The 25,224-nt window shown below is 37.4% G+C and overlaps 1 protein-coding gene across 4 annotated transcripts in view; it reads right to left on the bottom strand.

The window, feature by feature from the left end:
• Nucleotides 1–2,132: 2,132 nt before the first annotated feature.
• PRL-1 (PRL-1 phosphatase) overlaps nucleotides 2,133–25,224 on the bottom strand; it is a 47,347-nt gene continuing 24,255 nt past the window's right edge. For 3 of the 4 annotated variants that reach the window (XM_070137838.1, XM_070137837.1, XM_070137839.1), the window contains exons 2-6: nucleotides 21,209–21,494; nucleotides 16,531–17,470; nucleotides 8,412–8,543; nucleotides 7,649–7,815; nucleotides 2,133–7,162 (exon numbers count right to left, since the gene is read on the bottom strand). In XM_070137838.1, the coding sequence (XP_069993939.1) occupies nucleotides 7,048–7,162; nucleotides 7,649–7,815; nucleotides 8,412–8,543; nucleotides 16,531–16,659 (543 nt within the window). In that variant the 5' untranslated portion in view covers nucleotides 16,660–17,470; nucleotides 21,209–21,494 and the 3' untranslated portion in view covers nucleotides 2,133–7,047. The remainder of the gene's footprint in view (nucleotides 7,163–7,648; nucleotides 7,816–8,411; nucleotides 8,544–16,530; nucleotides 17,471–21,208; nucleotides 21,495–25,224) is intronic. The other variant, XM_027354357.2, reaches the window with a different exon arrangement.

The following is a 25,224-nucleotide window of genomic DNA, read 5'->3' as shown; positions in this document are numbered from 1 at the left end:
GTTACTGTAAGAGAGAATGCAGATGATGGAGTGAAACTTTTAGCTTGTCTTGTGCTATGAGTAGAATGAGGAGGAAGAGAGGTCGGTATCAGAGAAGTAGAGACTAGAGTGTCTGGAATAGTGGTGGAGATTGGGGTGTCTGGATTTAAAATGACAAAAGAATTTGACTGTGAGAAGAAGGGGGTAGAAATGGGATAAAGAAGAGATACTGGAAGATGTAGAAACATCTTGGGAGGGAAGGGGAGAGGCCGAGCAGAGGACAGTACTTGAGTAGAGAATAAGAGAAAAGCCTAGTCTGTGTGCTTCCTGTCTGGCCTAACGTAAAGTGAGGCCAAGATGTTGGTAGGGCAACCCCTATAAAATACATTATGGGAGCCACCACAATTGGCACGTGTGATTAGGCAGAGCTGTTTGATCAATTATGACAGGTTGAGTACACATAGGGCATCAGCTGTGGAGCAGTAGTGTTTGGCAGGGTGGCCTAGATGTCAACAATTCTGACATTTTTGAGGTGGAGGTTGCTATGGTTGGACAGAGAGGGGCTCTCCACAATATAAACATCAAAGAGATCATGTCTCTGGAAAGTAATCTTAGCAATATTGGTGGAGGACTTATAGCAGCTTCTTGGGGCAATGGTGTAGCATTGTGCTGATACTGCATCATAGTCCACAAGGCAGTTAAGGATTTCTTTTCTTTTCTTTTTCAGAAGCAGATGTTTGTGGATTCACAGATGGTTAATGGTATATATAAAAAAAAAAAAAAACAGGCATCACAAGTCCTAAAGCATTGTGATTAAATATTGTCGCGAAAAGATTAAAAATGAGTTGACGATTATGTTAAAAAATATGTTAGATGTCGAAGGCTGTAGAGTGCTCTTGGTTAGTATGGTAGTGAAAAGGGTAAAGAAGGAAAACCAAACAGTCCGAAGGCAGTTCAGGACTGACATAAAGCCAGCCTTTCATCCTTTCAGCACAGCTCTCACACCTTAGGAAGTGGACAGAAGGGGATGAAGAGGAGAAAGAAAAGGAAAGGAGAAGAAAAACATGCATAATTAGTAATTATTAGTAATTATATAATTAGTAATTATATCAGCAGCGAAGGTTGAGGTTCAAGGTATTTACATTGGGCCTCAGTCTAAACAAATAGCAAGGGATTTGGGGGTAAGAGTTCATTAGTATTAGAGTTTGGAGAAAAATGAAATGGAAAAGGAAAGAAGAAAAGACTGCAAAATCTTCTACGTCAAAGACTAGAGGCCCAAGGCAGGGGTAATCCCAAGCATTGGGTCTCAGTCACTGTCTCCTGGTCTCAATAAAATCTGTTCCATGCTGCAGGACTTCAAAGGGTAGATTTTCAAAGTCGAAGTCACTCCAAATAGGCTTCTCAACCAATGTTGAACAGCTCACCTCCTTATAATTGTGTAATGAATGGCCATTCACACAATGTCCACATCTCACTTATTTCCATTAGTCATATTCTTTCCTTTGTATAAGAAAAAGAATCAAAGTTTGTTTTTCTGCAATCTTTGATTTTGTTATGGCATTTCTTGATAATCTAATATACTTGAAAAATTAAGCTTTTATTTATTAATTCAACAAAATTTTTAAAATAGTTAAGTCACACATTTGTATGGAAAAGGTCAGCTTTCAGAATGTCCAGAAGTGTAATACCAAGCAGTTTTTTTTTAAATATATGTATGCCATACATTTCTCCCATAAGCTCAACATTAATACTATTGTTTTAAGTGAGGGGGGTCTATAGTATATATATAAAAGAGTGGGAACAAAAAATATCTTATTTGCCCGTATATACAAATGCATGTACATTTCCCCTCTTTTATAACAATAACAGCTGGTGCATAACCCAGATATATAAAAAGGGAAAAAAATATGGAGGCAAGTGACAAAGTAAATAAAATTTCTCAAAGACAAAGATCTTTAGATTTTTTTCTGCTACTGCTGTTAGTAAGCATTTCTTGGTTGGTATTACAGCTGTTTCCTAATAAAAAAAATAATCTTTATCTTCCCCACTATTTATTCTGGAGGATTTGTCAGTTAATTAGATTCTGCCGTCTTCATACCATACTAATACTGAAGGCAAACATAAAACAGATGTTGGAAAATGAAACCACTCAATACCAAAAAACCATTATTTTATTATGAACAAGTTCACACTCCTATCGTTAGCCAAAAATACAGACACTTACAAAGGCTGTGTGTGGCCTGGCAAGCTCCACGACGGCTTTACAAGAATTATGCCACAGCAACGCCACCAGGAGCCCCACGCAACAACACATGGGCCAACTAGCGCAACAACGACACTCGGGCCGCCAATGCAACAATGACATAAGAGCTGGCCACTACACGCTCCTGCGGCCGCACTTGAGGACTTGACCAGGAAACTGTCTTGAAAAGGGGGTGTGGGATGTTGCGGGAAAGCATGCGATATGATCTATTGGTAGTGGCCACTCAAGTTTAAATCTCAGCTGGACATCCTTTCCCTGCTTTCAAAACCTAGGAAATGGATCCCACCTGTACCCAAACCTTGAGGCCATCACATCAGCGATCTCATCACAACAAAATAAAATATGTAATTAGCAAGGGAGAAATATGAAATTCAAATAGATGAATATAAAAGACTTTGCAACATAACTACTCATATGGATGGTTGAATAATACATGGGTAAAATGCAAGACAGACCTTTAATGAATTAAATGTAGGCACCATAGCCAGTTAAGAATAATAACGAGAATCGGGCAAAGCTATTCCCTTGCTTCTGTCTGTGTGATTGAGGTCCTGAAATCCCATGTTCCCACAGACAACTGAAAGAGAATGTCCTTCCCATGGCCACATCTATAATGCAGAACAATGAAAGTTGAATAATAATAATAAAATTAAGAACCTTGGCAAAAAAATATATAATAATAACAATATTACTCTTGGAACTGTGATCTCGTCTCGGACCCGTATATTATAGAGAAACGCGTTCTAAGCCCAGACCTCAGTGCCGAGAGAGAGTCAACTTCAAGCAAGCATTCAGTCCAAGCCACTTCTGACTGAAGCCAAACATAATATAAACACTTGGTCTCTTGATAAAATAAAAATAATGCCAAGGCTTCTTTGAGATAAAAAATTGGATATAAATTGAAGCCCTGTTTTTTTCTTTCTTTCTTTAAAATGTTCTAGTACATAACTGGTCAGAAGTGAAGAGCAACAAATCCATTACACAAGACATTGGATCTTAAAGTACACATTGAGAAGAAAATATCAGGGCCATGTTATAATCTCAAAGACATTTGCAAATTCAAAACATGTATCTAAGTCTGTATCCTGTTTGAGTGAATTTTACATGGAACTAAACACAAAAAACTAGGATCATTATGTACATAACCAAATACGTTTTAAGGTGAGACACAACAGGCTGTCCGAATGACTAAAAGGGTCTGGTTACATTCTAGGGTAGGGCGCATGTAGCACCTCGTCTCTTCTACTAGGATTCATGCTGAAGTGTGACATCAAATCCTGATTACACACAATTTAACTCCTGATATGCAAGGAAAGCTCTCCATATGGTACAGTGCAGGCACTTCTCAAACACATGAGTGAATGAAGCGTCTACACAGTTAGTTAATTCCCCTAGAAAGCCACTTACTTTTCTACTTTATTAACATCGCTGCTTAAAAAATTTCAAAATACCAATTGTTTGATGTCCCAATTATAGCAGATATCCTATTCTAGGTGCCCCAAAACCATTGGGTTGCAACTTTCTCACCCATATGCACAATTACCAACATTCAAAAGTTTTATCTTAAAAATTTGTTCCCATCTTCATCGCATGTGATCACCATGGATGACCAAGAGAAAGACATAGTAAAAATAAGTACTTAGTTCCTGGTGTGACAAACCCTTGGTAAAATTCACGTGTAAATTCTCCCATCTGCTTTTTTTCTCTGCTTTTCCCTGTTCAGGAACTATGTACTTCTTCTCAACTAAGCCTTTGGACGCCAGAGCCAGCCAGCCTTTAATAAAATAACAAAGCACTTCTGAAATGCAGAGTGCCACACGCCACTATCTCCAGCTTTGTGCATCAGTCTGACATGAAGATGCTTCTCCCTGGCCCTGGCAGACAAATAAAACATTCAGACCTTGTTAGTTCAATCTCAATCTTCCTTACCTCCTATACACAAAAATGTCTCATTATAGAACTTACCAATGGTGGCTAACTAAGCCTGCAATTAATTGTCTTTTAAGTTATGAATAGATTTTAGAGTTCAGAAGAAACAAGGTTTGACTGTTAATGTTTGAAAGCAATACAACATTCAGACTTTGACAATTGGCAGAACTTCCTTGCACTCCTTGGAAGGGGAGGAAAGGGAGGGAGGGGGTGGAAAGGGTTGAGGGAGGAAGAGAGAAGGGCTAATGGGATGTGGGAGGGGGGGATTGGGATGTTTGTGGCTAGCAAAGTATGGCAAAGGTTCACAGCCAAGCAGGGTTTTCTTTTAACCCCAACTTACAAAGCTGTGCCTAGACAAGTCAAATCTGGGATAATCATATCAACCATTTCTTTTAATAAAAATCAATTCCAGCAGCAGATTCTTTTTGTTTTGTTTTTTTTGTTTTTTCTTTTCTTTCTTTTTCTTTCTTTGAATATGCTTAGTAAGATAAAAATGTACATCTGTTAGTTTTCAATGTAATCAAGGAACATAAAAAGTTCTTTTCTCTTTAAATTCAGTATATAAAATCTCTTACACTAAATTACAAACTAAAGTTACTTTTAACCTAGTGCATAGCAACTCGCTGTCCAAAAGAGCCAGTTGATACGTTCTCATTCAAACACTTTGCTGGTCGTACCTTTGGGGTTTTTATCTATTTGGAATTTTGTTTCACTAAGCTTTCCTTCCTCATTTTGTGCTGTAATTGTTCTTCAAGCAATAGAAATTAAAGCTATTTATTGCAAAATATTTCACAAATGCGATATAAAATAAGTTACATCAATATATCTATGGATGGACCCAGTTGACTTGACTGACAACACAGATGATAAAAAAGACTAGAAAGACCTAAGTGTAAATATTAGCTGATGGATATGAAGAAAGATACAGAACAAAAGCAATTTTCATGTTTGAAAAAAAGGAAGAAAGTTTTCAATCAAGAACAAGGAACTTTTGAGTACTGTAAACACCTAATTACTGTGACTGAAACCAATAGCTTATTTGTTTGACTGGTTCAACTTCAGAGATGATTTCAAGTTAGTAATGCTGCTCCGAAAAACCATAGTCTACTAGACAAAACAGCACCAGAGTTCGAAAGCTGCCAAATGCTTCCGCAAGAATATTAAAACACTTGTAGCCATTCATACCCATCAATCATACAAAAAAGGAACATTTCAGAACAAAACTCTCGTTCACATCTGTAACCAACAGTCTCAGCTGCTAGGATGCTTTAAATGAAGGTTGAGGCAGGATAGTGGTGTAACCGTTCACATTAAGGGTTAAATTGAAATATTCTTGCATGCTTTCACCGTCCTTAGTCCATTCGACAGTTAGTGCTATGGTGCCTGGCCACCTTTCTGTTCAAAAGACTGACCACAAATTGATGGACACGTTTCCATTTACCAGGTAAAAAAGTGCCTCGATTAAGTTCCAAATTTTGATGTAAAATTCTTTTATTATTATCATTATCATTATTATTAAACTTATCTAATATGGCATACTACAGCTGATTGACAATTATGTGTACAGAAAATAAGTGTGGGTTAAAAAATTATACACATGCCAGTTATTTATATGCAAATAATTTTTTTAAGTCCGTTCGGCAATTGAAAACCATGTGTTACCAGTCAGTCCATTAAGTCCTTCTAAAGCCGGTTATATAGGAAGGCTTGCCTGCAGTGCATAGATAATCTTTTTCTCTTTATTTTTCTTCTTTTAATCTGCCCAGACCACTTCCTTTTAACAAGAATTGATTTTTCACTTTTTCTGTGTGTGTGAGAGTATTTCAATGCTGAAAAATGGATTTCAATTATGCAAGGATATATAACTGGTAGCACTACAACTGCTGTAGTGGGAATGGGAAATGATCGTGGCATGATATGTGCTAACTGCCATGCTTGTCAAGGCACATCAGTTTGACCGTAAACAGCCTGGTCTGGTTAGCAATGCCATGACCTAACATTTCTTCTTTTTTTATCTTTAAAAGTCTTTTCCCCCCAATACTCTGCTGTTTAAAATCTGTTGCATCATGCTACTGGAAAAGAAACAAGTAGAAAAAAAGAAAAAAAAACAGCTCAAATCATGACTGTCATAAATATGGCATTTCTTTTACATACTACAGAAAAAAACTTAACCAATTATGGAGACTCTTTAAGAAAATTGTGCTGCTAACTTATGACATCCACAGCCAGGGCTTAAAATCTTTGATAGGACAACAAGCCTTGTTCATCACTAGCATTAGCATCACTCCCCTCAAAACCAACCTATGGCTTCATATGCAAGCAGCAACATTATCCACACATCGTCACAGTAACAGTGCCAAAAGCCTTTTCCTAGATCAACTACACATCATAAGTAGGCAATTTATTAATCTGTGCACTGTGGTTCATGACGAAAAAAAAAAAAACAAAAAAAAACAATAAGGGAGAGAGAGAATAAAAAAATAATAATAACAATAATGAAAAGAAAGGCGAAGTAGTTGTTGCCATCTGGAATAGGTGACTAAAAAAAACATCTATCATGAATATAATACCAGTCTTAAGGTTCATAATTTGATTTTTTTTTTCTTTTCTTTTTTTTTATATCCATGTCTTTAGAAAAAAAATCAGCCTCCTTTAATAATATACATGGGCTCCAACTTGTCAATTCTACAAATTTTGCTTGGCATGACGGAAGCTGAACAGTAATCTAATACTGGACACCTTACTGTCACTACATAAGAAGATATAATAAGCCTTTGGATATAAATCAATCAACATGGGAATTGACAAGAAAGGGGAGATTTGGTAATTGAGGCTATCATCAACAGCTTTCTTTTTTTCTCTCCTTACATTTCTCTTTACTGCACACAGCACGCACCAGTCTTGTGGCCATTCTTTAGCCTAAGTCGAGACTTGGGACGGTACTTCTCCAGATAGGCCAGTTGCTTGGCATTGATGGCTCCTCGCCTCTTTCTGCAAGATAACAGAACAAGTTAGCTGTCTGAAAAGGAAAACCAAGAGTAATGTGTCTATAATAACGGAAATGCCATAGAAAAGCACTCGGTTGAACACAGAATATATATGGATGGTCACAGAAGTAATAGTAAGCAATATTTGAATTCTTGCACCGTAATGACAAGATTGGCTTGTTCCTTTGTGTGGTTTCAACTATATTCAAGGCAAATTAAAAAATGAAGAAATCTCATGCTATACATCCTCAGAGATGTAGTCCTCAAAAGCTGGCTGAAAATCCTTTCTTTTTTATAAATAGCTACAGGAACTGGGGATACATGGCAAACAATGAAAGAACTCACTGAACTAACACTGGCCAAATTTGGAAACTTGGGAGTAATAAAAAAGGGATGATTGAAAATTATGCAATAACATCCTCTCAAAGATGAAGTAACTTTCTTGCCATTCAATATCTAAACACAGACTTAATCATTTCTTTTTACTTACTGCCTAATGAGTTCCACAGCATCTTCATAGCGCTGGCCAAGCTCTATGAGTGCAATAGCTACCAGCACGGGAGCACGACCCAGCCCTGCAACACAGTGAACGGCCACAGTGCAACCTGGGTCCTCACGATGTCGGCGACGCAGCAGCCCTAACCATTCATCAACAATCTAGAAAACAATATTAGGAATCAATGAATGGGTTAAATATGGCCAGCCCAGGGGTTTTAATACCGAATTAGTAACCACAACGGAAGGGTTAAGCATTTCTTGGTAAATCATGGAAATCTGAAGGGATCAATTAAATCCTGAACATGCCTTGGACACATGATGACCTGGGTGGAAGCCTAGTTTTTTAATACCAATTGAAGAAACATTGCACTGTTTCCTAGGTGTAAGACAAAATGCAAGCAAATAGTTTTACCCTGATAATCATCATCTAAAATTGTACCCTTTTATTACTGTTTATCTTACACTGTTCCACTCTGAATACAAAGTGTGGCTTACTACCACAAGTGCTGTCAACAAGTGGCACCCACACTTATAAATCACACTTTCCCTGGACACAGCTACAAACACCTGCACTTGTACTGTTCACATGACCTATATGCCCAAAGATGAGCAACACCAAGAGATGAAGAAACAGAGGAGAGGGAATAAGAAACAACAGGAAAAAATAAAAAATATAAAAAAAGGAGATAAGGAGCTGGAGAGAATGGAGCAGTAAACAGAGATCCACCTCAAGTTCATTCCTTTTCAACACTCACCTCACTTGGGGGGAATGTTCCATCATCAAACACTAGGTCCATCACAGAAATTCCTGCCTTCTTCAGCTCATCAGTTTTGTAGGTTGGTTCACAGACTCGAACCACATCATGCACACCATGCCTCAGGAGTTCCTGAAAGCAAAATTTAACATATAAATATATTGCAACCACAAATAAACTTCTTTGTAAAATCCTGAAGCCTTTTCTAGTTAGCAACATACTTTCACCTTTTGATAGAGAAATTGTCTTCAATGATATAACACTGCTGTTAACCCAACTTATGCCACAATAATACCAACAGCCTTTGTGGATGGGTTTCATAATAGTACATGCACAGTGGCAAGGAAAAAAATCTCAACTCACTTAAGACTCCTATCTAAACTACTCAAGCACCTATGCACACAAATTTCTACCATTGAAGTATAGATACAGACAATGAATACGTGGGAACGAAATCGATTTCAGCCAGTCAAAATCAACCAACATGTCAAGACTGGGACTGGCAGTGATAAACTGTGCACAATACAGAAAGCTTCCAGTATCAATTATATACAATCAATGCTCACAGCCCTCCCTTGAGATTCATCCTAAAGTCCATATCAGCCTACAAATAATTGATTAATAATTATTAAAGCTTTCATTATCATAATTTCTGAAAATATTTATCAAAAATAATACCATCTGTGGGTGCTACATAGTTTACTTCTAGCACATGGATTGTAATAGAGTAATAGCTACTTGAATTATACAGAAATTGAGAAAAGGGGAAAAGTGATGCCACAATAACCATTCCACAGAGCTTTTACCTGTGCTATTTTTTTAGATTTTGTTATTTTCACAGAAAATAAGTCAAACATTGCAATCCTAAAAATGAAATATCAGAAACAAATCATGATATTTTACAACACAAATTTTTATCAAGAAAAGTTATTGTCAGAAAAAAGAGAAAATAGCAGAGAAGAGAGATAAGAACAAGGTAAGAGAAGCAAGATTAGACAAGATTAGAACATCACAAAGAGTGGAAACACAGACACAAAAGGGGGAACAACCAAAAGGGAGGAAACATGTGCAAAGAAGAGAAGTTAATAAATAAAAAAAAATAAACATAAAAGGGAAGAGGCAATGACAAACAACAAAGGAAAACATACTAGGAAGAACACATGTAGGAATGGGAGTAGATGAGCACAAAGGAAGAGGGCAACAGGCACAAAAAGGAAGATGTCCAGCACAATAGGGGAGAAAGATATAAAAAGCAGAGTGCAAAAAAAGATGACACTGTCAAGAAGACAACAAAAGGACAAAAGCAGCACAGAGAACAGACAGAAGAGAAGAATAGTGAGAAAATACACAAGAAAGGGAAAAGACAGAAGGAAGAAGGGAGATGGGGAGAAGATATGTGAAGAAAAGAAAACAAGGTGGAGAAGAGAAAACAGAGGGCAGAGATATAATAAAGAGGGAGAAAAACCACAAGGGGACAAGACACACAAGAAGGGCAGAGGAGGCAAACAAGAAGGGGAGAGAAGACAAACAAGATGAGGAGAGAAGTACACAGGAAGGGGGAGAAGTACACAGGAAGGGGGAGAAGACACACAAAAAGGGGGGGAGAAGACACACAAGAAGGGGAGAAAACACAAGAGACACAAGAAGGGGACACAAGAAGGGGAGACACACAAGGGAAGATACACAAGAAGGGGAGACACAAGAAGGGAAGATACACAAGAAGGGAAGAAAGCACAAGAAGAGAAGACACACAAGGAGAGACTCAAGAAGGGGAGACACACAAGAAAGGATGATACACAAGGGAAGAACAAATGTAAGGGGAAAAGACATACAAGAAGGGGATATATCAAACATAAAGGAGAGAAGATATACAAGAAGGGGAGAAGACACACAAAAAGGGGAGAAGACACACACGAAGGGGAGAAGACACACAAGAAGGGAAGAAGACACACAAGAAGGGAAGAAGACACACAAGAAGGGAAGAAGACACACAAGAAGGGAAGAAGACACACAAGAAGGGAAGAAGACATACACGAAGGGAAGAAGACATACACGAAGGGAAGAAGACACACAAAAAGGGGAGAAGATATACATGAAGGGAAGAAGACACACAAAAAGGGAAGACACACAAGAAGGCAAGAGGACACACAAGAAGGGAAGAAGACACGCACGAAAGGGGAAGAAACATACAAGAAGGGAAGAAGCCAAACTAGACGGGGAGAAGACACACAAGAAGGCATGAGGACACACAAGAAGAGAAGAAGACACGCACAAAAGGGGAGGAGACATACAAGAAGGGAAGAAGCCAAACACGAAGGAAAGAAGACACACAAGAAATTAAGAACACATACACGAAGGGGAAAAGACAAACAGGAAGGGAAGAAGACACACAAGAAGGGAAGAAGACACACAAGAAGGAAAGAAGACACACAAGAAGGGAAGAAGACGCACAAGAAGGGAAGAAGACGCACAAGAAGGGAAGAAGACGCACAAGAAGGGAAGAAGACGCACGAGAAGGGAAGAAGACACACAAGAAGGGAAGAAGACACACAAGAAGGGAAGAAGACACACAAGAAGGGAAGAAGACACACAAGAAGGGAAGAAGACACACAAGAAGGGAAGAAGACACACAAGAAGGGAAGAAGACACACAAGAAGGGAAGAAGACGCAAAAGAAGGGAAGAAGACGCAAAAGAAGGGAAGAAGACACACAAGAAGGGAAGAAGACACACAAGAAGGGAAGAAGACACACAAGAAGGGAAGAAGACACACAAGAAGAGGAGAAGACATACATGAAGGGAAGTAGACATACATGAAAAGGGGAGAAGATACACAAGAAGGGAAGAAGACACACAAGAAGGGAAGAAGACACACATGAAGGGAAGAAGACACACAAGAAGGGAAAAAGACACAAGAAGGGAAAAAGACACACACGAAAGGTTGAGAAGATACACAAGAAGGGAAGAAGACACACAAGAAGGGAAGAAGACGCACAAGAAGGGAAAAAGACGCACAAGAAGGGAAAAAGACGCACAAGAAGGGAAGAAGACGCACGAGAAGGGAAGAAGACGCACAAGAAGGGAAGAAGACGCACAAGAAGGGAAGAAGACACACAAGAAGGGAAGAAGACGCACAAGAAGGGAAGAAGACACACAAGAAGGGAAGAAGACACACAAGGAGGAAAGATGACATACATGAAGGGAAGAAGACATACACAATGGGGAGGAGATATACAAGAAGGGAAGAAGACACACAAGAAGGGAAGAAGACACACAAGAAGGGAAGAAGACACACAAGAAGGGAAGAAGACACACAAGAAGGGAAGAAGACGCACAAGAAGGGAAGAAGACGCACAAGAAGGGAAGAAGACACACAAGAAGGGAAGAAGACACACAAGAAGGGAAGAAGACACACAAGAAGGGAAGAAGACACACAAGAAGGGAAGAAGACACACAAGAAGGGAAGAAGACACACAAGAAGGGAAGAAGACACACAAGAAGGGAAGAAGACACACAAGAAGGGAAGAAGACACACAAGAAGGGAAGAAGACACACAAGAAGGGAAGAAGACACACAAGAAGGGAAGAAGACACACAAGAAGGGAAGAAGACACACAAGAAGGGAAGAAGACACACAAGAAGGGAAGAAGACACACAAGGAGCAAACATGACATACATGAAGGGAAGAGGACATACACAATGGGAAGGAGATATACAACAAGGGAAGAAGACACACAAGAAGGCAAGAAGACAGACAAGAAGGGAAGAAGCCACACAAGAAGGGAAAAAAAAACACAAGAAGGGAAGAAGACACACAAGAAGGGAAAAAAAAAACAAAAAAGAAGGGAAGAAGACACACAAGAAGGGAAGACGAAACACAAGAAGGGAAAAAGACACACAGGAAGGGAAGAAGACACACAAGAAGGGAAGAAGACACACAAGAAGGGAAGAAGACACACAAGAAGAGAAGAAGACACACAAGAAGGCAAGAAGACACACAAGGAGGAAAGATGACATACATGAAGGGAAGCGGACATACACAATGGGGAGGAGATATACAAGAAGGGAAGAAGACACACAAGAAGGGAAGAAGACACACAAGAAGGGAAGAAGACACACAAGAAGGGAAGAAGACGCACAAGAAGGGAAGAAGACACACAAGAAGGGAAAAAAAACACACAAGAAGGGAAGAAGACACACAAGAAGGGAAAAAAAACACAAGAAGGGAAGAAGACACACAAGAAGGGAAAAAAAACTCACAAGAAGGGAAGAAGACACACAAGAAGGGAAAAAAAACACACAAGAAGGGAAGAAGACACACAAGAAGGGAAGAAGACACACAAGAAGGGAAGAAGACACACAAGAAGGGAAAAAAAACACAAGAAGGGAAAAAGACACACAAGAAGGGAAAAAAAAAACACACAAGAAGGGAAGAAGACACACAAGAAGGGAAAAAAAACACAAGAAAGGAAGAAGACACACAAGAAGGGAAGAAGACACACAAGAAGGGAAGAAGACATACACAAAGGGGAGGAGACATACAAGAAGAGGAGAAGACACACAAGAAGCAAAAAAGACACACAAGAAAAGAGAAGACACACAAGAAAAGAGAAGACACACAAGAAAAGAGAAGGCACACAAGAAAAGAAAAGACACACAAGAAGGGGAGGAGACATACAAGAAGCGGAGAAGACACACATGAAGCAAAAAAGACACACAAGAAAAGAGAAGACACACAAGAAAAGAGAAGACACACAAGAAAAGAGAAGACACACAAGAAAAGAGAAGGCACACAAGAAAAGAAAAGACACACAAGAAGGGAAGAAGACATACACAAAGGGGAGGAGACATACAAGAAGCGGAGAAGACACACATGAAGCAAAAAAGACACACAAGAAAAGAGAAGACACACAAGAAAAGAGAAGACACACAAGAAAAGAGAAGACACACAAGAAAAGAGAAGACACACAAGAAAAGAGAAGACACACAAGAAGGGAAGAAGACATACATGAAAGTGACACACAAGGGAAGAAGACACACAAGAAGTGTAGAAGACGCACATGAAGGGAAGAAGACACACAAGAAAAGGAGAAGACACACAAGAAAGGAGAAGACACACAAGAAGGGGAGAAGACATACATGAAGGGGAAGAGACATACAAGAGGAGAAGACACAGAAGAAGGGAAGAAGACACACACAAAAGGGAGAAGACACAAAAGAAAAGGAGAAGACACACAAGAAGTGTAGAAGACATACACGAAGGGGAAGAGACATACAAGAAAAGGAGAAGACACACAAGAAGGGGGGAAGACATACATGAAAGTGACACACAAGGGAAGAAGACACACAAAAAGGGGGATAAGACACACAAGGGGAAAAGACACAAAAAAGGGGAGAAGAAATGCACGGAGAGGACACACTAAAGAAGGGAAGAAGACACGCAAGGAGAGATAACACAGGAAGGAGAGACGACACACAATTTGGATTATGACAAGCACGAGGGGAACAAGCCAAGCAAAAAGATGACAAGACAAGTGCAGAGGGGACAAGACAAACACAACGGGGGAGGACATGCATGAGTGGGGGAGGACACATGAGAAGGGACGAGGATAAGCCTGAAGCTGGGAAAGACACGCAAGAAAGGGGAAGACAAACTCTAAATGGGGAAGACCTACACTAAATGGAGAAGAGGAGCATAATGGACGAAGACAAGCACAAAAGGAAATAGTAGTGAAAAGGGAGAAGAAAACATGCAAAAGAAGATAAGCCCAAGAAGAAGGAAACTACAAAAAGGACAAGAAAAGTGCATAGAGGACAAGACTAGACAAATGGGACAAGACACGCACAAAGGGGACAAGAAAAGTGCATAGGGGACAAGACAAGCACAAAGGGGATGAAGCAAGCACAAAGGGGACAAGACAAGTACAAAGGGGATGAAGCAAGCACAAAGGGGACAAGACAAGCACAAAGGGGATGAAGCAAGCACAAAGGGGACAAGACAAGGACAAAGGGGACAAGGCAAGTGCACAGGGGATAAAACATGCACAAAGGGGACAAGGCAAGTGCACAGGGGACAAGACAAGACAAATACAAAGGGGACAAGACAAGTGTACAGGGGACAAGGCAAGTGCACAGGGGACAAGGCAAGTGCACAGGGGATAAAACATGCACAAAGGGGACAAGGCAAGTGCACAGGGGACAAGGCAAGTGCACAGGGGACAAGGCAAGTGCACAGGGGACAAGGCAAGTGCACAGGGGACAAGGCAAGTGCACAGGGGACAAGGCAAGTGCACAGGGGACAAGGCAAGTGCACAGGGGACAAGGCAAGTGCACAGGGGACAAGGCAAGTGCACAGGGGACAAGGCAAGTGCACAGGGGACAAGGCAAGCACAAAGGGGACAAGGCAAGCACAAAGGGGACAAGGCAAGCACAAAGGGGACAAGGCAAGCACAAGGAGGACAAGGCAAGCACAAAGGGGACAAGGCAAGCACAAAGGGGACAAGGCAAGCACAAAGGGGACAAGGCAAGCACAAAGGGGACAAGGCAAGCACAAGGACAAGGCAAACACAAATTGGACAAGGAAGCACAATTGAAAAAGACAAGCAAAGCAAAAGAGAGACAACGGCCAAGAGAGACAAGACAATGGCCAAGAGACAAGACAATGGCCATGAGAAAAAAGACACCGACTGAGAGAAACAAGATGCAGACAGAAAGAGAAATCACAGCAAAAGAGAGACAATGCAAAGAAAAAGACAGGTAATAGAAAGAAGAAAGAGGGTACAGAGAGAGTGATGACAAAGAAAGAGAAGATACAGATGGAAAGAGACAAGGAAGGGTCAGGATGCAGAGAAAGACAAAATATAGAGAGAGAATGGAACAAGAAACAAAAGGAGGAGACAAGACAAATTAGATGAAGAAATGCGAGGAAAAGAGAGAAAAAAAATCAGGCGAAATAGCCAATAACTAAGAAAATCTAAACGAAAGGGAAAATCCGAAAGGCCAGTATATGACATATGGAATAAATGCTCAAACACTAGATTGAAAAAATCAAAACATAAAAAAATATATATGGAATGGACAAGGCAACATAATGATAGAAATGAAAACTATTTTCCCAGAAAGTACCAGAGCAAACAAGTGAGGTCAGATAAGCCTGGTAATTTACTTGAGCCATTTTTTTGGTGAAATATATAAAATAAACAAATAAATAAATAAAATAGATCCATAGTGGACAGTGTACCTACAGGTTGAGTCTCTTTCTCTTTGAGGAAAATTTAATGCATATACATATGCATACATATATTCTTAATGTCCTCATATTTATTTAGATACAAATACACATGTGCCCTCACACTCACACATAAAACATACAAACAAAAACAAATAAAACAAACAAAAACAAACAAAAACAAACAAAACAAATAAAAACAAATAAAAACAAACAAAAACAAAACAAAAAACTAAAACACACACACACACACACACACACACACACACACACACACACACACACACACACACACACACACACACACACACACACACACACACACACACACACACACACACACACAATTATAGTGTTACTAGACATAAGACAAATCAACCAAGCCAATTGTCACATTATCACTCATCAAAAGCAATGAAAATACTATCTTTGATTATTTTCACTTATATGACTGTCCTTATAACATGTAATTTCTATAATTAATTAACACATCAAATAATTTTTGGAAAATCAATTGAAATACAACTTGAACTTTCCAGACCTCACCCCATATAGAAAAAAAATTAAAACAAAAGCAGTCTGAATAACAGACCCAGATGACCCAATGGATAAGCTTTAATAAATAAAACTATTGAAGTACCCAAGGCTATGCTTGTCATGTGGTCTTGGAAAAGTGCCAATGTGGCTCAGCGGAAACAGGCTATGACTTTTTCCCTGAACACGACTCCAACTCGATATTATGCCTACCTCAAGCAGTTGCAATTATAATATATATAGTTATTAGTTACGATAAATTTACTTCTTTTGATAAATGCAATATGCATTTGTAGAACAAAGAGAGAACTTGTCAAACAAATCACACACAGTTAGGAAAACAAAAATAAAAATTCTTACCTCGATATAGGATTGCATGGTAGCATCTGTGGGTCGGTCTGTGATAAGGAAGCGCATATTCTTGAATTCGATTTCAGAGGGCGCTGGTCGGATGCTCTTGGATCTCATGTTTGCACTGTTAGTACTCATACCGCTTAAAAAAAACAAAAGAGGCAGTAGCAGAGGTATATAGGCTCTCCCACAGCTGAGGACTTCTTTTTGAGGAGTTGGAAGTGCTGTTTGCTTGAGCTCACAACAAGGGAAGATGACAATGAATGATAATCTCACGAGGCTGGCCGGAATCTCACCGGCACTAGGAGACCTCGATAGCGTATGATGAACTTGCACGGGATCTCTTGATAATTACAAATATATATATTTATATATGAGTGTGTGTGTATATACGTATATATATAAAAAAGGCTGCGATCAGATTTTATACACCGTTCCACAATCACACTTATATACACACACTTAGAACACACTCACTTTGGCTCTTCACCAATAAAAATTAAAACTGTAAAAAGGTCGAGGAGGATGGGGCTTGTGAAGGAAGGGACTGGCAGGTGGCAGCACTGAGTGACTTTTAGTGAACTTCCTCCACCAGACGTGTGGTAGTAGTGATCCCTTAATTTTGATTTAGCCCGAAGTGCTGGCTGAAGATCAGGACCTCTCCCGCGCAGCTTAGGCCAGAGAGACCATAAAGCAGAAGAGCAGCAGCAGCAGCAGCAGCAGACGACAATGCAGCCACGAAGGACCCGCTATTTTTCACACCTTCACTTTACCCCATCACCAAGTTCAGTCTCCCGCTATTCACGCACTTACACACAGGCAACGCGCACACAAATTGGCATATGAAGTTGACTTTTTCTTTTGCTTATTTGATGTGATATTGTGCCTTGCAGAACTCGCCAGAGCCTTTCAGTAGCTCCATAAGTGTGTAGCCTCGCCCACTGGACAGCTGAAATGGAGAGAAGTGTCAATGAAATGCAAAGGAATTAGAACATTTTCTTTTCTGTTACATCTATTTTCAGTCTGATCTACTCTTTAAAATGTTTCAGTGCTTTAAAGCTTAAAGGTTTTTTGTAATAAAAAGATCACTCTAACTTAATCACTGACTTTCCAAATATTTACAGAATATGACCACATAAAAAAGAAAATAGAGAGAATAACATATTACGAAACAATTTACATTATATACTTATATATATATATATGCCTTCCACAACAAACCAAAAATCAAACTAACAAAAACAAAAACAAAAAATCAATCTACAAATTCATAACTGTATTAATGAAAGTAATAACATATCAGCTTCAGTTCATATTTAGAAACGCACTTGCACATGACTAAATAATATCTGACATTTCTCTCCTTGGTGTGTCCACTGGCATCTGCCTATGACTAAATTTAGCTACACTCAAGACGCACAACCACACTGTATTGGCTACTGTGAGAAATAGATGACATACCATAAACTCTGCATCTGTGCAACATCAAAAAGAAGTAGAAACTACAACATAAACAAACATATCTAAAGAAATGAGTAACAGTTTTCAAAACATCATATGAATAATAAAAAAAATAAAAATAATGGCAGGTGAGTCATAACAATTTTGAAAAATGTAAAAAAAAAAACACTTTAGATATGTACTTCAGCTCATTCATAAATATGGAATGTAAGGTATGATGTTATCTAGCAGGTTTTATCATATAGGCTACCCTTATCAGTAAATGAATGCTTTATCAATGTTGGACAGGGAGGGGAGAGCAATTTCTCTCTCCTGAATGCTATCGTGATCTTTTTTCCTAGCTCACGTGTTAAATATTTGGCCTTTATATTTTTTTGAGTCCCTGATATCAGTTATCTGATCCCCTGATCACTTAAAAAATGAAATCCTCTTGCCTAGCATTAAAAAAAGTTTTCCATAAAACTACAGCACAACGCATAAGAGACTGACATTGCAAATTCTTCTCCATTTTCAAAACACAATAATCTGTGATTTCTCAATATCCATGCCCCAAAGTCATATTTGGTCTACAGGGAAACAAGAAAAATAATCATTATTATATATAAAATTTCTTATTTGCAATACAATTACTTTCTATCAATTACCAATATGAAAAGGATATGAATAACCCTGAACACTCATCCATGGAATGTAAACAAAATCCACTGACTACAGGTATATCTTACAGAGTAAGAAGGAAACAAATAATATGAAGACACATTCACACTGTCCTATACTTTATAATAAGACATGCTGACTTGTAAAACAAGTCAAATGTTGACTTGTAAAACACCTGAGTCGTGATTTTAAGAAGTAGAACTGTGGATGAAATATAAATAGGTCTAACTAAAAGTTTTAATATGCATTTTCATTTCTTGGATATATACTTCAATCATTCTTCAATTTAAACTATAATCCTGCAAACAAGGAGCAAAATCTACAGACACAGAAAAAGGTAAACCAAAAGGAAAAGGCTAAAAAGCAAGAAGGGCAAATATACAATTTCTACACCTGGGTTATTACAATGAAAATCTACATTAAAAAAAAAAATGTTATGGTTAAAAATTCAATAAAATGATGCCATCCCATAAAAACAAAGTTGTAAAATAGACTCTTTCCTTACACTGAATAAAAAGCAATCAATTGTTATAGTCTCCTTGCTCCAACTGAAGCAATTACCAACAAACATCTCCAACATCCATTCCAAGAAGAGCCTTAACTAGTTCCTAATATGACAATAAAACAGCTTGGAGGTCTACACCCTCCAACCTGCCAAAATTTATGTGGTGACAGTCTGCTGGCCTTCATTTCTGCAATCATTTCAATCATTTTCACTACCTTATCTTGCAGTTCATTAATGCAGCAAAAAAGAATTCTGCATCACTGCATTTCCATTAAGGCTAACTTCCACCATATGTAGGGATCTAATGCAACAAAGTAGAGCAGACCATGTAAGGAGAGTAAAGGTAGATCATTTACAGCTGTATTGAAATAGGTAAATAATATTGCCTCACTTGCATAACTATACAAGGAAAGAAACAAAGAGGGAAAGAGGAGAGATATGCAGAGGAACAAACAGTATGTCAGAAAGACAAAGAAACCTCAAAAGGAAATTAGAAAAATCCATATCACATATGCTAAGTTATTTCATAAGGCGGTTTTCTTAAACTGAAAATCCTGTCTCATTTCTACCTGTATAATCTATACTGTGTTTGAATGTTTTTAGCCGAATTCAACAAAACAAGAAAAGCAAAGACAATTCTGGTTTGCTGCAGTTATACCAAGGCAAAATGCACAGTTGATGTTTGATGCAAACATGTATGGCTTCTTAAACTTCTTGGCATGTATCTACACGTGAAAGCAATTTGGAAGGAGCAGAACTATAATGCTGAAGAACAAAAATACAGGACAACTGAACTTTACATCATCAAAATGGCCAATTCTGTTATTTTAAAAATTTTGAAACTCTCACTGAGAACTGACAGCCTATCATCCAAGTGCAGTTTTGACTAGAGGCTCTATCACCTTCGATAGCAAGAGTTATTCCCACTTGAGGTGTTAAGAGTAAAATGACAACTCATGCTACTACAAGACTCTACAAAGCTGTACTCTCAGAATCACTTCTCTGCCATATTTCAAACACAAAGAAATATCCCTATTGTTCTAAGTGACATAAATATCATAGCAATGCTAATTGTACAGCATTTAATAAAGCTGTACATTGTAACATGTCATGTCACAGTATGACATTTGTTTCATTCCTTTGTCTAAAATGTCCTGTCTATTCATTCCATACAAAGGTTTCAATTGATAGAATTTTCCTAAACCCACATAAATAACTGAGGCAATATCAAATACATAAGTCATCAATTCAAAGCAACATTTCAGATGAATCTCAAGGAACATAAACATATTGAAAGCCATCTTAAGATTATCACATCAAGAAAGATATTCAATTTCTGAAAATTCACTCCCATGAACACCGAATACAAAAACCCATTTCTACAACCTACAGATTATACTTTTGGCCTGTTAAGCTTAATCAAATCACAAATTAAACAAACAAAAAAAGTCAGTCAACACCACCACCACCACCTCTACCTCCCCCTCCCACCTAAGTTGATAATCAAACAAGAAAATAACCAAAAGAATTCTAATTCCTCCTCCTCCCATGTCATAAAAACACCGACAAATCCCCAATATTCCCCAGCCTAGCAATAAGAAGCGAAAATAACCAGACAAAGGGCCCAAGACTGAACTTCTGGGCAGACATTCCAAGGCCAAACCGTCTCAAGCTTCTCTCATAAAAAAAGAAAAAAAAATATCCCATTTCCACAACCTCTCCGTCGATAGGCCTAGACATGAAATTTAAAAAAAAAACACTAGTAAATACGGAGAGCTCGAAATCCCAGCTCACTAGCCCTCCCGAAGATCATTTTACGGGAGAATCCTAAGGCTATCCCTCAGCAACTCGCCCATATTGACTGATTAGGAAACACAGGACCTTCAATTCTCCATTAATTCCCCCTAATCCTTTCCCTCCCTCCCCCTACGAAACAGCCGAGCCCCGAAACCCCAAGGAAACCCCCCCAGAACACAATCCCTGCCCGAGAAATCGTACAGAAATCCCCCCAAAAGAATCAGCCATTAGAAACGAGGACACAAAATAATCCACGTTAAAACTCACCTGTGCGTTGTTATCCCCACAGTATTTAAATTTCATGTTTCAATGAACTCTCTTGACACAGAAGAAGCTCCGTCGGATATCAAAGGTGATGCATTGGTTTTGCATCACTCGGCAGGAGAAAATAAGACCTCGGAATGAACCAGAGGGAGAGTCTCGCAGTCTGAGTCTAGGGCGCATGCGCGAGCTCGGCCGCACTGTTGCCACATCCGATGAAAATCCTTTGGTCCTTCTATTATGCATTATTGTTCTGTTTCTTTTTTCAATTCATTTGTGGGTAGTCCTTTTTCTTTAGTACGTGTCACAGAGGAAGAAAATTATGATTAACTAACAAAATGAACATTTTGTTATTAACTGCATAAAATGCATTGTATTTATCATAGTTTACCATGTAATAATGTTCTGCTTTATAATTTGTTTTAGCACTTTTTTTTACAATTAAACACTTGTTAGATGAAACAGCTGTTCTTGCAATATTTATTCAACTGATATTATATCCAGTCAATATATTACTAACACGTTAATGTGTTATCAATTTCAAGCCTCTGAAATATTATTACCATTACTATTTTATATCTTAATTTTTTTTTTATCTTAATCATTTCTTTTTTTTTTGGGGGGGGGCGAGGGGTTGTGATTATTATATGCACTCATTCCCTAACCCCATTTTTATAGCTCACTACCCTTTGATAACAAGCATAACTAATTATTTATGTTCTTCATGTCTATTGTACTGCAAAGAGATGCAAATAATATATAGACCAATACCCCTTTACCATTGTATTATTAACAAGCTTGCATTGCCTTAATTGATATAAAAACTATTGGCATTTTGTACATATTCGATACAAGATTGCGAACACAAATCTCGCAATGTTTCGAGCGTGTTCCAAACGCGTAAAACTTTCCAGCCAATTCTTACAGATTACACCATTATTTGATATTATTGTTTGTGGAGTTCAAGAAAGAAAATAAAGAGTATCCCCGCCAAAGACAGCAACGGCGTTCATACATTGCAATTTAAATAAAATAAATAAATAAAAAAGACCAGAAATAAATTATCAAAATTCACCATTTGAAGTGTTCATAAAAGATAATATTGAATTCGTCGTTCCTTCAGCACTTAAATATAGTTGACCTTCGCTCCCAAGGAAAGGTAAAGGAAGACTAAACAAGGTCAAATAAGGCGACCCTCGTCACTCAAGGTAACGTAATTGTTTTTATCATTCATGCAAAATAAATGTTTTTTTTTTTAAGTATATTTGATTATTTTATTAACTGATGAAAGTTAATTTAGAGCCGTTTAGCATACAGCTGATCCTAAACAAAGTAATGATGATAATGACATCGACAATAATAATAATAATAATAAAAAAAAATAATAATAATAATGATGATAATAATAATTATAATAGTATAACAATACTTCTGCTACTATAGTTCCTTAGAACTGCTGTCACAACAAGAACCACTACTACTATTACGACTACTACTACTACTAAAATAATGGCAATAACAACAATAACAATACTAGTAATAGAACAATACTACTGTCACTATTATTTTCATAACTACTACTACTAAAATAATAATTATGGTAATGATAATAACGATAATAAAAATAACGATAATAATAACAATAAAGATGATGATGATAATGATATAACAATACTACTGCTAGTATTATTTTCATACCTGATCTTCCAACAACAGCTACTACTACTACTGAAATATTAATGGTATTGATAATGATGATGATGATGATGATGACGATGATGGTGATGGTGATGATGATGATGATGATGATGATGATGATGATGATGATGATGATGATGATGATGATGATGATGGTGATGATGATGATGATGATGATGATGATGATGATGATGATGATGATGATGATGGTTGTGATGGTGGTGGTGATGGTGATAATGATGATGATGATGATGACGATGATGATGGTGATGATGATGATAATAATAATAATAATGACACCATTACTACTACTATTACTACCACTACTATTGCTACTAATGATAAAAAATAATTTTGATAATAAACAATAACACTATCAGCATAAATGCTGGTCATGATATTGATTATAATGATAATCACAATAATAATAATAGCAATAATAATAATAAAATTAATAATAATAATGATAATAACGGTAATAATGATGATGTTCATAATAATAATCACAATAATAATAATAATGGTAATTTTAATAAAACAATAATAATAATGATGATGATAATAATAATGACAATAATAATAATGATAATGATAATAATATTAATGATAATAATAGTGATGATCACAATAACAGTAACAATAACAACAATGATAATGATAAAGATGACAATAATAATAATAACAACAACAATAACAAAGATAATAATAATAACAATAATAATAATAATAATAATAATAATAATAATAATAATAATAATAATAATAATAATAATAATAATAATAATAATAATGATGATGATGATGATATAATAATAATAATGATAATAATAATAATGATGTTAATGATAATAATAATAATAACAGTAATAATAATAATAATAATAATAATAATAATCAATAATCCTAACAATAATAATGATAATATTCCATAAATAAAATAAATTACCATTGGTAACGATAATACAGTCGTCAACATCAGTAATTATTCCAATAACAATAACAATTCTAATAACAATATCATAAATAACAACAATAACGAAAATCAGATCATGGCAATAACAATCACAACAATTATTAGCATAATAACGATGCTACTAAAAAATGGAGATATCTCTAAAATAACAATATAGTAGAAATGTCCGATTAAGATTACACATGAATGATATGCTTATTTTAATTACCGGCATCTGTTCTCATGTGAGTATATACAAACACACAGGGTGAGGTATACACAGATTGATAGATAGGTAAATAGACATTGATGAACAAGTGCCTCCCTTTCTTGCTTTCTTACTTTCTCTTTCTTTCTTTCTTTCTTTCTCTTTCTCTCTTTCTCTCTTTCTTTCTTTCTCTCTCTCTCTCTCTCTCTCTCTCTCTCTCTCTCTCTCTCTCTCTCTCTCTCTCTCTCTCTCTCTCTCTCTGCGTGTGTGTGTATGTGTGTCTGTGTTTGAGTTTATGTGAGCGTGAGTGTCTGTTTGTGTATGTGAAGTTCATCAACATACGCCACAACTTTCACAAGGTTGGCAATACTGTATCGCTACCCGCAAATTTGCTGAACAATATTTTAGCGATTTAACAATAGTTCTTGTTATTATGTACATCATAAAACAAAATCGCACATTACATCGCAGCACAATAAATACAAGAACATTTTCTACAAATTTTATTTCACATTAAGAATTAAAAAAAGGACAATATATTATTACTTTCTACGAACTCAAACGCATGCGCAATGATAGCATGACGAAATATGGTGTAAAAGCTATACGTACATTATCTATTTCTCTTGGCAAAATATTACGAAATTCACTATCTCATTCGTAGTAGATGATGCAACATGCGGAACACGTGGAGAAGAGAAAATAAAAACATGGAATTCATACTTGATTTTTCGAGGTCGCGTTTCAAGCTCAGAAACTGTTTCTAGAACAATATTTACCGATAGTTTATCCGTGAAGGCTCAAGATCTAATTCTCCCACACAGCATTACAAAGTTACAATTCCCAGGGTGTATCCTGACGAATAAAAAAATCCCGCAGAATGACCAGATTTTTTTATATTAGCTTGTAGATGCAGTTCACGATCCTAGTAACCCATGATTTCTTGGAAATGTTGTGCAAGAGTCTCTCAGACGTCATCATGAACCTGCACGTGGGCGACCCTTCAGAATCCCATTTACTTCGTTTTTTCCTTGCGATCTTTACTCTGATTCGTTGCAAGATACGAGGAACGGCCTGAAGAAGGCATACGTCGCGGGGGCCATGAGGATTACGAATGAGTCTTTGATCCATGCGCGGTTGGAGTGCCGGGGGATCGGATGTCAG

This window comes from Penaeus vannamei, chromosome 23 (assembly GCF_042767895.1).
Source record: "Penaeus vannamei isolate JL-2024 chromosome 23, ASM4276789v1, whole genome shotgun sequence".
Lineage (NCBI taxonomy): Eukaryota > Metazoa > Arthropoda > Malacostraca > Decapoda > Penaeidae > Penaeus > Penaeus vannamei.
The sequence above is the reverse complement of the archived record's forward strand: the minus strand, read 5'-3'. Positions and strand labels throughout refer to the sequence as shown.